The 13,952-nt window shown below is 43.9% G+C and overlaps 1 protein-coding gene across 5 annotated transcripts; it reads right to left on the bottom strand.

Moving 5' to 3' along the window:
• Positions 1–4,183: 4,183 nt before the first annotated feature.
• Positions 4,184–12,420, bottom strand: LOC145520144 (serine protease 45). Of its 5 annotated transcripts, none has more exons than XM_081525923.1 (6): positions 12,257–12,420; positions 10,343–10,369; positions 6,807–10,248; positions 6,029–6,303; positions 5,012–5,175; positions 4,184–4,676 (listed from the first exon to the last, which is right to left on the bottom strand). In XM_081525923.1, the coding sequence occupies exons 3-6, from the start codon at positions 6,917–6,919 to the stop codon at positions 4,443–4,445; spliced, it is 786 nt and encodes a 261-aa protein (XP_081382049.1). In that variant the 5' UTR covers positions 6,920–10,248; positions 10,343–10,369; positions 12,257–12,420; the 3' UTR covers positions 4,184–4,442. The 5 variants fall into 5 exon arrangements, with proteins under 5 accessions (XP_081382049.1, XP_081382047.1, XP_081382050.1 ...); XM_081525921.1 differs by having other exon boundaries at positions 6,807–10,191; XM_081525924.1 differs by having other exon boundaries at positions 6,807–7,129.
• Positions 12,421–13,952: the final 1,532 nt, after the last annotated feature.

Genomic DNA, 13,952 nt, shown 5'->3' with positions numbered 1-13,952 from the left:
TCATCCCCTTCTCCTCCTGCCTTCAATCTTTCCCAGCATCAGGGTCTTTTCAAATGAGTCAGCTCTTTGCATCAGGTGGCCAAAGTATTGGAGTTTCAGCTTTAGCATCAGTCCTTTCAATGAATATTCAGGACTGATTTCCTTTAGGATGGACTGGTTGGATCTCTTTGCAGTCCAAGGGACTCTCAAGAGTCTTCTCCAACACCACAATTCAAAAGCATCAATTCTTCGGCACTCAGCTTTCTTTCTAGTCCAACTCTCACATCCATACATGACTACTGGAAAAACCATAGCTTTGACTAGATGGACCTTTGTTGGCAAAGTAATGTCTCCGCTTTTTAATATGCTGTCTAGGTTGGTCATAACTTTTCTTCCAAGGAGCAAGCGTCTTTTAATTTCATGGCTGCAGTAATCATCTGCAGTGATTTTGGAGCCCCCAAAAATAAAGTCTGTCACTGTTTCCACTATTTCCCCATCTATTTGCCATGAAGTAATTGGACCATACCTTATGCTGACTGGGATAACCCACCTGGGGTCAGGTGGCCGAGCACTGGCTATGCTAATTATATCAAGCCAATGAGCCACCCAGCTTTGGAGCTGGGAGTGTGACAGCTTCTCCCTGAAGATGATGAGCAACATGGCAGACAGTGTGAGCTGCTGTCTGGATCTGAGGTAACATGAAGGAAGGATGGCTACCATAAAGCTAACCAGTAATACTACATCAGGTTTTGTGGAGTTTTTTGGAAAATACCCATGAAATAGACAAAAATTTCATAAATCTAACCTTTAATAATTAAGAAAAGTGACAGACTACACATGTAAGTAACAATTAAAAATAGGAAAGGAGCTATAGGTTCAAATTTTACTTATCAGTTTGAAATATTAAAATCTAAGCTAAATTGCTTTTTTTGTTTTTTACTAAAATTAATGCAAAAAGAGGTTGGAAACCCAACTAAGCCAATAACTATAAAAGGTTTTTGAAAACAGTCAAAGATCTACCCCATAAAAAAGGCATCAGGCCCAGTGAATTTTATGTTTACTATCTATCAGACGTAAGGAACAGATAATGCTGGTGTTATATAAACTGCTATCGGGCACAGGAAAATACTAGAAAGCTCCTCAACATGTTTTAAGAGGCCAGTATAGTAATGGTACCAAGAGTGGAACAAAAAAGAAAACTGTAGGCCAATCCAACACTGGAACAAAAATTCTAAACAAAATGGTAGAAAAATGAATCCAGAGAATATTATAAATTTACCTAAGCAATCTAGTGGAGATCTAGTAATGTATTTCATTACGTGAACAAATTTAATAAAAATAATATCTTAATAGCTCACAACTGTGTCACCAGGGCCCAAAACAGTGCCTCGCACAGAGGAAAGTCCCAGTAAGTATCTATGAAATGAATAAAAGAAGAATTCAACACATATACTCTCACCATTATTGCTACTAATTCATATTGTGCTAGAGTCTCCAGCAATGAGACAGCAAAAGAAATAACTGGTGTGAATTTCAAAAAGGACAAGAGGTAGCTGTGACCATTTTAAGTAATTTGATTACCCCAAAATAAGCCAAGAGAATCACTGAAAACCTACTGAATTAAATACACAGCTTTGCAAGATGACCAGGAATCAAGATCATTATGCTTTTAATCCATCAACAGCTTTAAAATACCTAATACATGGAGTTTTTTAAATGTAATGGAAAAGATACCATTTCTAAAAAACATAATCAAAACTTGTAAACTACTGAGAAATAAACTCAGTATTTTTCCAGACATCCATGAATAGATGAGCTGAATGAATGGAGGCATATACTATATTCCTGGTTAGTAACTCAATACTGTAAAAATGACAGTCTTCCTCAAATTAGTCTGTGTATTTAATTTTAATTCAAATACCAATAATATTTTTAATGAAAAATATTAAGGAAAAAATTTTAATGAAAACTGACAGATTATAAAGTTTATAAGAAAAGCAAACTTTGTAGATTGAGCTGGTTTTTTTTTTTTTAAGAAGAGAGCTTTTGCTACCGTTTAACAAAACATAACATGAAGCTGGTTGAAACAGTACAGCATTAGCCCAGGGACAGACAGATTAGTGGGAAATAACAGAGATTTCAAAAAAATCTACCCACAAATATATTGGAATTTTGTTATTATAAATATGGATGTCCAAATCAGCAGGAAAAGGATGGACTCTACAGTAAACAGTGTTAGAGGTTGACCTCACACTATACATAAACAAATTTCAAATGGATTACAGTTACACATAAAAAACAAATTTATTAAAATATTAAATATGTGAATACAGCTTTGTAATCTGGAGGTGGAATAGCCAAGTTAAGCAAGCCCCAAAATTCTTAAAGAAAATAAAGGCTGACTGACTTCATTCAATAATAATTTTTGAAGTCTTTACAGGAGGATTACCCTTCTACTCTACGTATTTCTAAAAGATAAGTGGCAACAACTGGGGAGAGTATTTGTAAAGTAATTGACAAAAACTTAATATTCAGGACTTTCCTGGTGGTACAGTGGATAAGAATCTGCCTGCCAAAGCAGGAGACACAGGTTCAATCCCTGGTTTGGGAAGATTCCATTTGCCACAGAGCAAGTATGCCTGAGCACCACAACTACTGAAGCCCAGGCACCCAGAGCCTGTGCTCTTCACCAAGAGAAACCACTGCAAGAGAAGCCCATGAACCACAACAAAGAGTAGCCCCTGCTCATCTAAACTAGAGAAAGCCCATGCGCAGCAATGAAGACCCAGCACAGTCATAAATAAATGAATGATTTTTTCAAAAGCTAAATATTCAGAGTTGACTCACTGGAAAAAACCCTGATGCTGGGAAAGATTGAGGGCAAGAGGAGGAGGGGGTGACCAGAGGATGAGATGGCTGGACCGCATCACCAACTCAATGGACATGAGCTGGAGCAAGCTCCGGGAGATAGTGAAGGACAGGGAAGCCTGGCAGACTGTAGTCCATGAGGTGGCAAAGAGTTGGATGTGATTTAGCAACTGAACAACAACAACAAAAAATATTCAGAAAAGAGAAAGACCTTCCATTAAAAAAAGATAAACAACTTAATTACTAAAATAGGCATACGAGCAAAGCCTTTATCAGGGGAAAGATATGTCTTTTTTTCAATAAATACATGAAAAGGTATTCTTCCAATCAAGGAAATGCAAATTAAAACAGCAATGATATAACTTTCTACCACTGGATAAGCAAAATTTTTGAAGATTAATAATATCCATTTTTAGTAAAAAAGAAGAAACATTCATTCTTGTATACTATAGGTATAAATAAATGTACACTGCTTCAGCTTTTGGGAGGAGTAAATTTTACAAACAGTATTCATCCAAAATTACTACATTTGTGTTTCCTTTGACGGTCCTCCCCTGAGTACACTCCTAGGAAGACAGCTGCAGACATGCTGCAGTGTGTGTCCCCTCCACTCCATCCCCAAGTGTGCAGGAATACATTCATGGCAACACTGCTGCAATGCAGACAAGTTCAGAAACTGCCTAAAACCTGGTGCTGGTTAAATGACATACACGCATTCACACGGTACACATGAAATAATGTAAAATTATGATAGCTCTAGGTATTGACATAGAAAGGTTTTCAAGGCATATAGTTTTTTTTTAATGTAGGTTATTAATAATATATATATGAATCTAGTTGCTTAGAAAATCATTGATATATTTAAGGATGCTAACAATGATTACTTTTGAAGAGGAGAGCAGCATTACTGGTGGGGGGTTAACGAGCAAGGGGGAATCTTTATGTGTATTTCTGAATGTTTTTAGCAAATCACAACAAAAATTCAGATATTGCTTTTAATTATTTTTAATTTTTAAAAAATATAGGAACAGGACTTTTGTAATCATTTTTTATATGCCAGTTATAAAAAAAAAGAAAGCTGATTTTAGAGCACGATAGGACAGTAGGAATACTGTCACCTCAGTGCATGTCTCAGTTGCTCCCCTCACGCCCACTTTACAGTTGAGAAAACTGATGCCTCTGGCCCAGGCCCTTTCCCAAAGACCCAGCACAAGTGGCTTAGCAAAAACCAACAGTCTCCACTCTGGGAAGCCTCCTGAGAATTAATTCCAGGAGGCCCTGCCCACCCACCGACCCCCAATCCCCAGGGCCACCCAGAAAAGAGAACAGAGTCAGCTTATGTTTTCACAAATTTAATCCCTGCTATCCTGGTCCTCAATTCCAGAGCGCTTCTAGGCCACACTGCCTTTCTCCTGGTCACTCAAGGCCTAGTCATCCACCACTTCCCTCCCAACTAGGAGGCCAAAGCTGGACTCAGTCCCAGGGACCACGTTTTCCCCATCTTGACTCTTGTTGAATACAGACCCATGACCTTGATCTAATCTTGATCTGGCCTCATTCAGCAAAGGCAAAGCATGGAGAAGGGAAAGCGAAGATCAGGGGCCCATGTGGGGCTGCAGCAGCCAGAACAGGAGTAGGAGCCAGGCAGAGGTGCAGGGAACTGAGAGAATCCCATTGCTTATTTGCTTCTTGATCCATCTGCTGTATTTGGTGATACGAGTATACACGCCGGGATTACGTACTTTGGCGCAGGCCTTTTCCCAGGACAACACCCCAGCAAGAATCCATCTGCCCTCGACTTCACAAGCCAATGGACCCCCAGAGTCCCCCTAGGCAAAGAGAAAGAAGTGATGGAGGCTCCCGGTCCAGCTGGGGCCCAAGGGACTGGGTGACCCAGAATGCCCACCCTCTGAGTTCTGCTTGGAAGCTTGTTTCATTCCTTGAGGATCTCACTACCTGGAATCTTCCTTCACTCCTCAGTTGAGGACCTTACCCCAGAACATCAGGCAAAAATCAAAGTCACGGAGGAGGAAGATGGGAGAAGGGCTCTGCCTGATGATGACGACAAAGAGGGAGGCCAAGCAAACCCCTCCCTGGGGAACTGCCCCCCTATCTGGAGTCATCCCAACCAAAGGACAGCTGCCAGAACCTCCCAGAAACTCACAGAGCACAAGTCTTCTCTGTAATTCGTGGCACAAATCATATCCCCCAGCACAAGGGGGACAACGCGGGGGATGTGGGACTTCTTACGGTAAATCTGGTCACACTTCTTGTTGTCCATGATAAACACCTCGGCCTCCTGCAGCTCTGGGGCCAGCGTGGAGTTGGCTGTGGAGGAATCCACTGGGGTGAGAAATGACTCCTCATTCCACTCAACCCTGCCTCTTCCCAGGGTCTTGTCACCTCCAGCATCGAGACTTGGCCACAGCCCTTCACGTCTCCAGGCCCTCCTTCACTTGGCCCTTCCCCTGTGGTGTGGACCATGTCTGACAAGCACCTCTCTAAAGCTCTACTCCAAAATCCTTTTCTCTGGGAATCTTTTGCTTTTGAACCGAGCAGTATACAATACAAGTTTCAGTGCAACTACTCCGAAATTGAGAGCCCAACACCATGCTGCTTCTCTCCAGCCTCTGAGCTTTGTACCGGCTGTGCCCTCTGTCACCTGATTGACACTCACTCCTCCTTCTGGCACCTCAGGCAGACCCTCTGCCCAGCGCTCATCCCAGACTCCTCCTGACTTACTCTCATGATCACCTGACAAAGTCTCTGCCTCTTTCCTTGTGATTCTGTGCCCCTACCCACACTCAGTTATGAGTTCCCAAGAGGCAGGACATACACCCTCAGTGCCAAGAGTCTGGCATGTGGCAGATGCCTGAATATTGACATTTGTCAGGAGAACGAATAAGTGAATGAATTTATGAATCCCTAACTCTAAGCTTCTGAAAGAAGCAAATGATCAGGCTTTCCTAGGTCTAAATTAAGTGCCCACAGCAAGTGCAATGGTGTAAACCATGGCAACAGTTCTCATGTGAGGAGCAATCCTAACACATCCAAAGAACCAGGGGTCAGAGGTAACAGCTTCGTGAGAGGCACCATGAAGGGACTCAGCAGGCAAGACCCCAACAGAATGGAGTGTACCCTCTGGGGTGCCATACCTGACCCCCAACCCCATCCTCCTTACCTGAGAAGCGCTGTTTAACCTGGCCCCAGCCAGTTACCCAGCACTGTGTCCCAACCTTCAGGCTGTAGTTGGGCTCCGGAAGGCAGATGGGCTGCACATACTTGCTGATGATGACAGGATTGTGAAGTTGGAGAAGGGCCACATCGCCCATGATGAAGGTCCGGCCCCAGTACTTGGGGTGCATAATGATGTCCCTCACAGGGATCAAGAGGGTTCTCGTGGAGTTCAGGGGCATCAGCTTGGAGGTGCCAAGAATCACTGAATACTCTTTTGTGCTACAGGAGACACAGAGCCCCATCTGGTGGATGTCAGGTTCTCAAGCAACACTATGCTCCTACCTCCACCAAGGATGCTCCTGTTAGCAGAAGTCTTGCCTGATTTGCCCTGCTCACTCCATCCTGCCCATTTAGCCTGGGGGCCCTCAGGGTCAGAGACATGACTGCCTCCTCATTCATCAGTGGAGCTGATCAAGTGGCCTGGTCTATGTGTTGTGTGTTTAAGCATGCAGTTATTAGCATGCACGCAGGTTCTCATGTGTGTGAGGGGTGGGGTGCATGCTGGGTTTGCCTGTTGCCCTGGCTAGGATAGTCTCTGTTGCTTGGGTTCATGCCCTGGCTCAGTTCCCTGGCCTCTGTGAGATCATGAGAGTGACTCTCTCCTATTCTGGACATCCCTTCCTGCTCCCTCAACCTCCTATATTCCCACATTATTTCACAGAGGAAACAAGGAGTCTAGGTTGGGTCCTTTACAGTCTTGGGTCTCCAGAGGCCATACTCACCCTTGGATGCAGTGGGCAGCAGTCACCACCCAGTTGAGGTCAATGAGGGCCCCTCCACACACGTGCTCATTTTCCACTCGGAGGCTCACTTCCCAGGGCCAATGGCGGGCCATGTCCAAATTCTTCGGCCACCAAGGTTGGCCACAAGCTTCAGGAACAGTGTGCCAGGGAGATACAGTGGCCAGAGGAGGCTGAGTATGACTAAGACCAAGATGCCCCCAGGGGAATTTGCACAAGGCTGTAAACTTGGGGACTTGTTTCCATTTCAAAGAAGGGGAAACTAAAGGTGAGAGAAGAGCAGCCTCCTACCCAAAGGCACTGAGCTGGACAGAAAATGACAATAACAGAGATAAAAAGCATCAAAACAGAGACATGACAGGAGGAGGAGAGAGATACTGAGACACACAGGGAGCAAAAAGCACAGAACTTCAAAACATGGGAGAAGCATAGAAGCAGCCCCAAGAGAGGAAATGTATTTTCTTATGTCCTCAGGCCATGTTCTTAAAAGGTTTTCTGCATCTCTTAAATGCAAAAAGTCTCCTTCCCCATACTACTCAGAGTCAAGAAAATCTCCAGACTTCTATGTCAGAAATCTTTACACAGAGGATTCAAGAAAAAGCCCGAGCATGGAGCCAACAGAGGCCTCCCACTCACAGCTTACACACTGTTAGTTTGCAAGTAGTTTCAACAATCAAGTTGTATGACTGTATGAATGTGAACATACATGCAGAATTGTAAATAAAATATTAGCCGATATTATATTTTTTAAAATAATGAACCATGATCATGTAGAGATTGTCCCAGGGCACAAGGGCAGTCCACAGTGGAAACACTCTTGGTGTATTCTCCACATAAATAGTTCTTTTTCTCTAAAGAAAAATCATATGCTTTTCTCAACAGATATAGAAAAAGGCATTTCAAAAATTCAACACAGCTTTATGACTAAAAAACAAAACAAACTCTTACTTTAGCAAACTAGGAACAGAAAGAAAATCCTTATTTATAAAATTTACATGCAACAAACCTACAGGAAACATCATACAACATTAAAGAACAGACCAAAAAAATTATACTTTCAGAAGCCAGGAGTAATGATACTTTGTGGGAGGAGGGCAAAGGAAGTATCTGGGAGGACAGAAGGGAGCTTCTGGGTGCTGGTACCACTCTACTTTCTGACTGGTGGGGACTGCACAGATGCATCCACTGTGTGATCATTTCATGAGCTGGGCACATGATTTGTGCACTTTTTGTGTGTGTGATTTGTAAAATCAGTAACATTTCTCTACCCCAACCAACCTGGTTATAGCACAACTATATTCAAAATAAGATATATTTTATAGCTAAAAATTATAAAATACCCTGGAATTCAATTATTCAACACTAAGCAAGATGTCTGTGGCAATTCATTTTAAACTCTAATAAAGGACACTGAAAATGACTGGCATAAATGGAGAAAGACCCATTGTTTTTAAATAGAATAACTAAATATTTCAGATGCTGCTGCTGCTGCTTGCTGCTAAGTCGCTTCAGTTGTGTCCGACTCTGGGCAACCCCACAGACGGCAGCCCACCAGGCTCCCCCATCCCTGAGATTCTCCAGGCAAGAATACTGGAGTGGGTTGCCATTTCCTTCTCCAATGCACGAAAGTGAAAAGTGAAAGTGAAGTCGCTCAGTTGTGTCCGACTCTTCGCGACCCCATGGACTGCAGCCTACCAGGCTCCTCCGTCCATGGGATTTTCCAGGCAAGAGTACTGGAGTGGGGTGCCATTTAATCTGTAAAGTCACTTTCCCAGTTCGAATTTGTAAGAAATTTGATAAACTTACTTTAAAATTGAAATAGAAAAACAAAGGTCCATAAAGTAGAGCAAAGAAGGGATACTTGTCCTAGCAGATACTAAGGCACACATCAAAGCCATAGTAACAAAAACTGTGGTACTGACAAGGACAGACAAGTGGACCCCAAAAAAGGAACAGAGAACTTGAAATTGTTCCTCAGAATACAGGAACTTAATGTAAATAAAGGAGCTACCACGATCTGAGTAAATGACGGATTGCTGAGCAGATGGTGCTGGAAAACTGGCTCATTATAAAATAAATAAGAAAAAACTCAATTCCTCTCTAGTAGTACTTGAAGACCTTGCAGGTAAAACTGTAAAGTTAACAGCCAAACACGTGACATGGGATGGAAAAGGACTCTTTAAACAAACCTCAAACCACAACCCATAAAAGCATTAAACTGATTAACATGATTACATAAAAATCAAGGATTTTTGACCCCAGGAACAAGGTTAACAGACAGATGACAGATTAGTAGGTAATATCTGCAATGTCTAAAATCAATGCTTTTGTTAGGAATATACAAGGAACTTGAGGAAATCATCAAAAAAAAGAACAATAGACTACGTACAAAGGGATAAGGACAATCAGTTTATCAGAAGAGGAAATTCAAGAGGCCAAAAGCACAATGAGACATGCTCATTAGTAATGAGAAAAATCTCAATTAAACCAAAGAGTCAGTTTTTTAATCTATTAGATAGGCAAAAGCTGGATGAAGCCAAGGGGTGGGAGGTCTATTAACAATATATACACCTTCACAAACTGCTGGTAGGAATGCAGAGGGCTGACTCAATTAGAATATGGACAATAGATAAAAATATGATATCAATGTAAATTTTTGAAATTCATAGGTTGTACTGTGATTACCTAAGAGAATATCCTTAGAAAATACACATCAGAGTATTCAGAGATTAAGAGTTGTATGATACTCTCAACTGATTCTGAAAAAAATTATGTATATGTGTGTGTTCCTTGTACTATTTACAGTCTTTTGTACGTTTAAAATTATTTCCAAGGAATATATTTTTTAAAGGAGCTAAATGAAAAGAGGAGGAAACAGAAAGAGAGCTAGAGCACATACTGTTTATGTACGTTAAAAATATATGCACACAAAACCACAATATGCATTTATACCAAAACACAAAGACATGCATTGAACACACAAGAAAGGTTGGGAGGAGAGTGAAGAGAAGGAATAGGGGTGGGGCAAAGATATAAGAAGAAATAACGAACTTAATCAACCAAACAATCCACAATAAATCGGGGTGTACCTGTGACGATGGAAACCTATGAACAAACAGGAGCAACACAACCCTCCACCCTTAAAGTCTAAGGAAAAAGACAGGAAGATCCCAGAAGAGCCAGGCTCTGCAGACACTTCCATAAGGCCCAAGAGGCTCCATTTGCAAATGAACAGTTCAGAGCTCAAAAGGTTTCTTCCTGGGCATGTTCCCTGATGGGATACAGCCGGAGTTGAACTTGAAGAATCTCTGCATTCCCACAGGAGGCCCAGATACTCTTTCGTTGTGTACTGTTGAATCTGTACTTCCTGGTAGGCACAGGTTGTTCTTTAGAAAGCAGCCCATTCACACTGAGTTTCTGCTTCCTATAGACCCAGAAACACTATCTCTGTGACCCTCTTCAGAATATACCCTCCCAGGATCCAAGGTTTTCTTGAGGCACGGTCTTACCCTACCCACCTGGTTTGGTGCTGTCTCCTTTGTAACCTGGAGGAGAAACAGGGAACAGAGATGAAATATGAAATAAGAGGTTGTAACAGGATGACACTGAAGAAGTACATTTTTCATTAGTTCAGTCCTTCACCAATTATTTCCTAATCTCCCACTCTGTTCCCAGCCCTGGAGCCCAAGGCCAAGGGGCTGGGGGTTGGGGACACAAACGTATCAAATACATCTTGTATTTGCTCTTGAGGGGCAGGTTGTCCAGCTGAGAAGTCACAAGTAAACACACAGTCACTCATGTGAGATCAATGTGGGGACAAGGCCCCAGGTGTCAGGTAAGCCCAGAAGACGACAGAGAGTTAGACAGAGAGGATTCTGGAAAGAGGGGTTATTGTGCCAGATCTTAAAGATGAGAGAGTAAAACAGAAATGAAAAGTGACAATGACATTCTTTATTAAAGAAACATCATGGTGTAAGCTGGAGACTCTAGAGGATAAAGGACAAAGCCTGCGATGGCAAGAAATGACACCAGGGGAAGAAAGTCAGGGGTCAATCAAAAGTGCCTTCATATGTCAGGCCAAGAAGCCTGGGTGAGACTCTGGGAGGAGGAAGTCCAGTGGAGGTGTGACAGGGTCAGACTTGTATTGTGAAGGCAGTATGCAGATTAGATAGGAAGGTGACAAGGTTGAATGCAGTAAGATTCCACCAAAGACTTGGCAGAAGCCAGGCTAGAAATGAGGGCTAAACGAAGTGGCAGTGGCAAAAGACTTGATGAGCTGGATGTGGGACTAAGGAAGATAGCTGAGTCTAGGGATAACTCCCCAATTTCTGATTTTAGAGAAGAATGACTACTATCCACTGAGTAAGAGGACAGAATAAGAGAACCCAGTTTATCGGAAGAAGAGGATCTCAACTTTGGAACCCAAGGAGCTGCGATGGCTCTAGGTCACTCAAGAACAGATGCCCAGTATGTTGCTGTGCATCCAGGCACATTGTTTCACAAGGGAGCATCACATAATGGCAGCTGCAGCTCAATACCCAGGGCAAGTGAGTTCACTCAGGGAGCAGTAAAGAGGGAACCCAGACAAGACTTCTGGGAACACCAATAAGTCAGGGATGAACAGAACATAGGGGGCCTGGGAGGAACACAGAAGACCACGGGAGGAGAATCAGGAGGCATGGCCTGAGAGAAACGTAGGGATTAGAGAAAATCAAAGAGGGAGGAGTGGAAAGGTCAGGGATGACAGGGCAAATACATGCCAGGAACGAGCTAAGGATTAAGTGAGAAGTGAGGAAGCACCCCAAGGAAAGATGAAGTGAAAACTTACTTCGAGAAATCTGGCAGTGAGGGGATGAGACAAGGTGAAGAAACACAGTAAATAGAAAGGAAGAGGATACAGATCTATGAGAGCAGAGGGCCCAGAGTCCAGAGCAGGGGTGAGCAAGCTGACCTTGAACAGGAGGCCTGTCTCTGATTCCTAAAGAAAGGGTAACAGTCAGGTTTGGAGGGGCCCTCAGGGCTGAGGAAGTCAAGGGAGACAGCACCTGAGGGCCTGCGTTTCCTGAGGGAAGGAAGCCACTGCTAGTGAGGCACCCTCCGAAGAACAGAGGGTCTGAGAAGAAAGTGAAGGAGGCAACACTGGTTTAAGTGTGTGGAGACCATGAGCTTAGCCCTCACCGCAGAGGTGACTCCCCTCGCACCACAAGGCCTCAGGAGGCTGTAGGGCTGGCGGGCCTAAGAGTAGACACAGAGAGGGCGGGAGTTTGCGAGCCCTGGACCACGGGAACCGCCCTGAGAGAGGTCGGAAGGCTCATTAGAGGAGAAGGGGCTCCGGGCTGGCGGGCGGCGCAGGGCCCATCCTGGCCTCTACTGGGGGTTGGAGGCGGGCGGCGTCGGGGAAGAAGGACCTGGAGCGGGAGCGGCACTCTCACCCGAGTTCAGCAGCAGCAGTAGCAGCAGCAGGAAGCTGCGGCTCAGCCCTGAGGGCCTCGAGACTGCAAGCCCTGCGCTGAGGTAGGACAGTGAAGCGGCCATAAGGCCCCTGAGGCGGCCTCTAGCGGCGGCAGCGGCGGCGAGCGTGAACCCCGGACGCCGCGACGACGTCACCCTCACTTGCCGGATATGACGGAGCTTCAGACACGTGACGGCCCGTCCAGCACGTGATGACGCCAATGACGCGCGATGATGCCCCTGGAATCATGAACGCTTAGCAACACGTAGGCCCACCTCCTGCGGGCTCCGTGAAGATGACTGCGGAGCGTTGGGCCTCTCGTTGCCTCCGCAGTGGCCGGTGCCATGGAAGTACCCCCAAGTGCCTTAAGTTGGTGACTGTACCCCCAAACCTGGCCAGTGAAGGCACATCCAAATCCCCAGACTGGTGTTGGGGACATGTCATCCAGCCTCTGATCACAAAAATAAAGTCTGTCACTATTGCCACTGTTTCTCCATCTATTTGCCATGAAGTGATGCTGTGAAAGTGCTGCACTCAATATGCCTGCAAATTTGGAAAACTCAGCAGTGGCCATAGGACTGGAAAAGGTCAGTTTTCATTCCAGGCCCTAAGAAAGGCAATGCCAAAGAATGCTTAAACTACTGCACAATTGCACTCATCTCAGACACTAGCAAAGTAATGCTCAAAATTCTCCAAGCCAGGCTTCAACAATATGTGAACCGTGAACTTCCAGGTGTTCAAGCTGGTTTTAGAAAAGGCAGAGGAACCAGAGATCAAATTGCCAACATCTGCTGGATCATCGAAAAAGCAAGAGAGTTCCAGAAAAACATCTATTTCTGCTTTAATTTCTGCTTTATTGACTATGCCAAAGCCTTTGACTGTGTGGATCACAATAAACTGTGGAAATTCTGAAGGAAATGGAAATACAGACCACCTGACCTGACTCTTGAGAAATCTGTATTCAGGTCAGGAAGCAATTTAGAATTGGACATGGAACAACAGACTAGTTCCACATAGGAAAAGGAGTACGTCAAGGCTGTATATTGTCACTGTGTTTATTTAACTTATATGCAGAGTACATCATGAGAAACGTTGGGCTGGATGAAGCACAAGCTGGAATCAAGATTGCTGGGAGAAATATCAACAACCTCAGTTATGCAGATGACACCACCCTTATGGCAGAAAGTGAAGAAGAACTAAAGAGCCTCTTGATGAAAGTGAAAGAGGAGAGTGAAAAAGTCAGCTTAAAGCTCAATATTCAGAAAACAAAGATCATGGCATCCAGTCCCACTTCATGGCAAATAGATGGAGAAACAGTGGAAACAGTGGCAGACTTTATTTTTTGGGCTCCAAAATCACTGCAGATGGTGACCGCAGCCATGAAATAAAAAAAGCGATTACTCCTTGGAGGAAAAGTTATGACCAACCTAGACAGCATATTAAAAAGCAGAGACATTACTTTGCCAGCAAAGGTCTGTCTAGTCAAGGCTATGGTTTTTCCAGTAGTCATATATGGATGTGAGAGTTGGACTATAAAGAAAGCTGAGCACCAAAGAGTTGATTCTTTTGAACTGTGGTGTTGGAGAAGACTCTTGAGAGTCCCTTGGACTGCAAGGAGATCCAACCAGTCCACCCTAAAGGAAATCAGTCCTGAATGTTCACTGGAAGGACTGATG

Source organism: Giraffa tippelskirchi, chromosome 9, assembly GCF_054371585.1.
Source record: "Giraffa tippelskirchi isolate mGirTip1 chromosome 9, T2T-mGirTip1v1.2.pri, whole genome shotgun sequence".
Taxonomy (NCBI): domain Eukaryota; kingdom Metazoa; phylum Chordata; class Mammalia; order Artiodactyla; family Giraffidae; genus Giraffa; species Giraffa tippelskirchi.
This window is presented reverse-complemented; position numbering and strand designations above follow the sequence as displayed.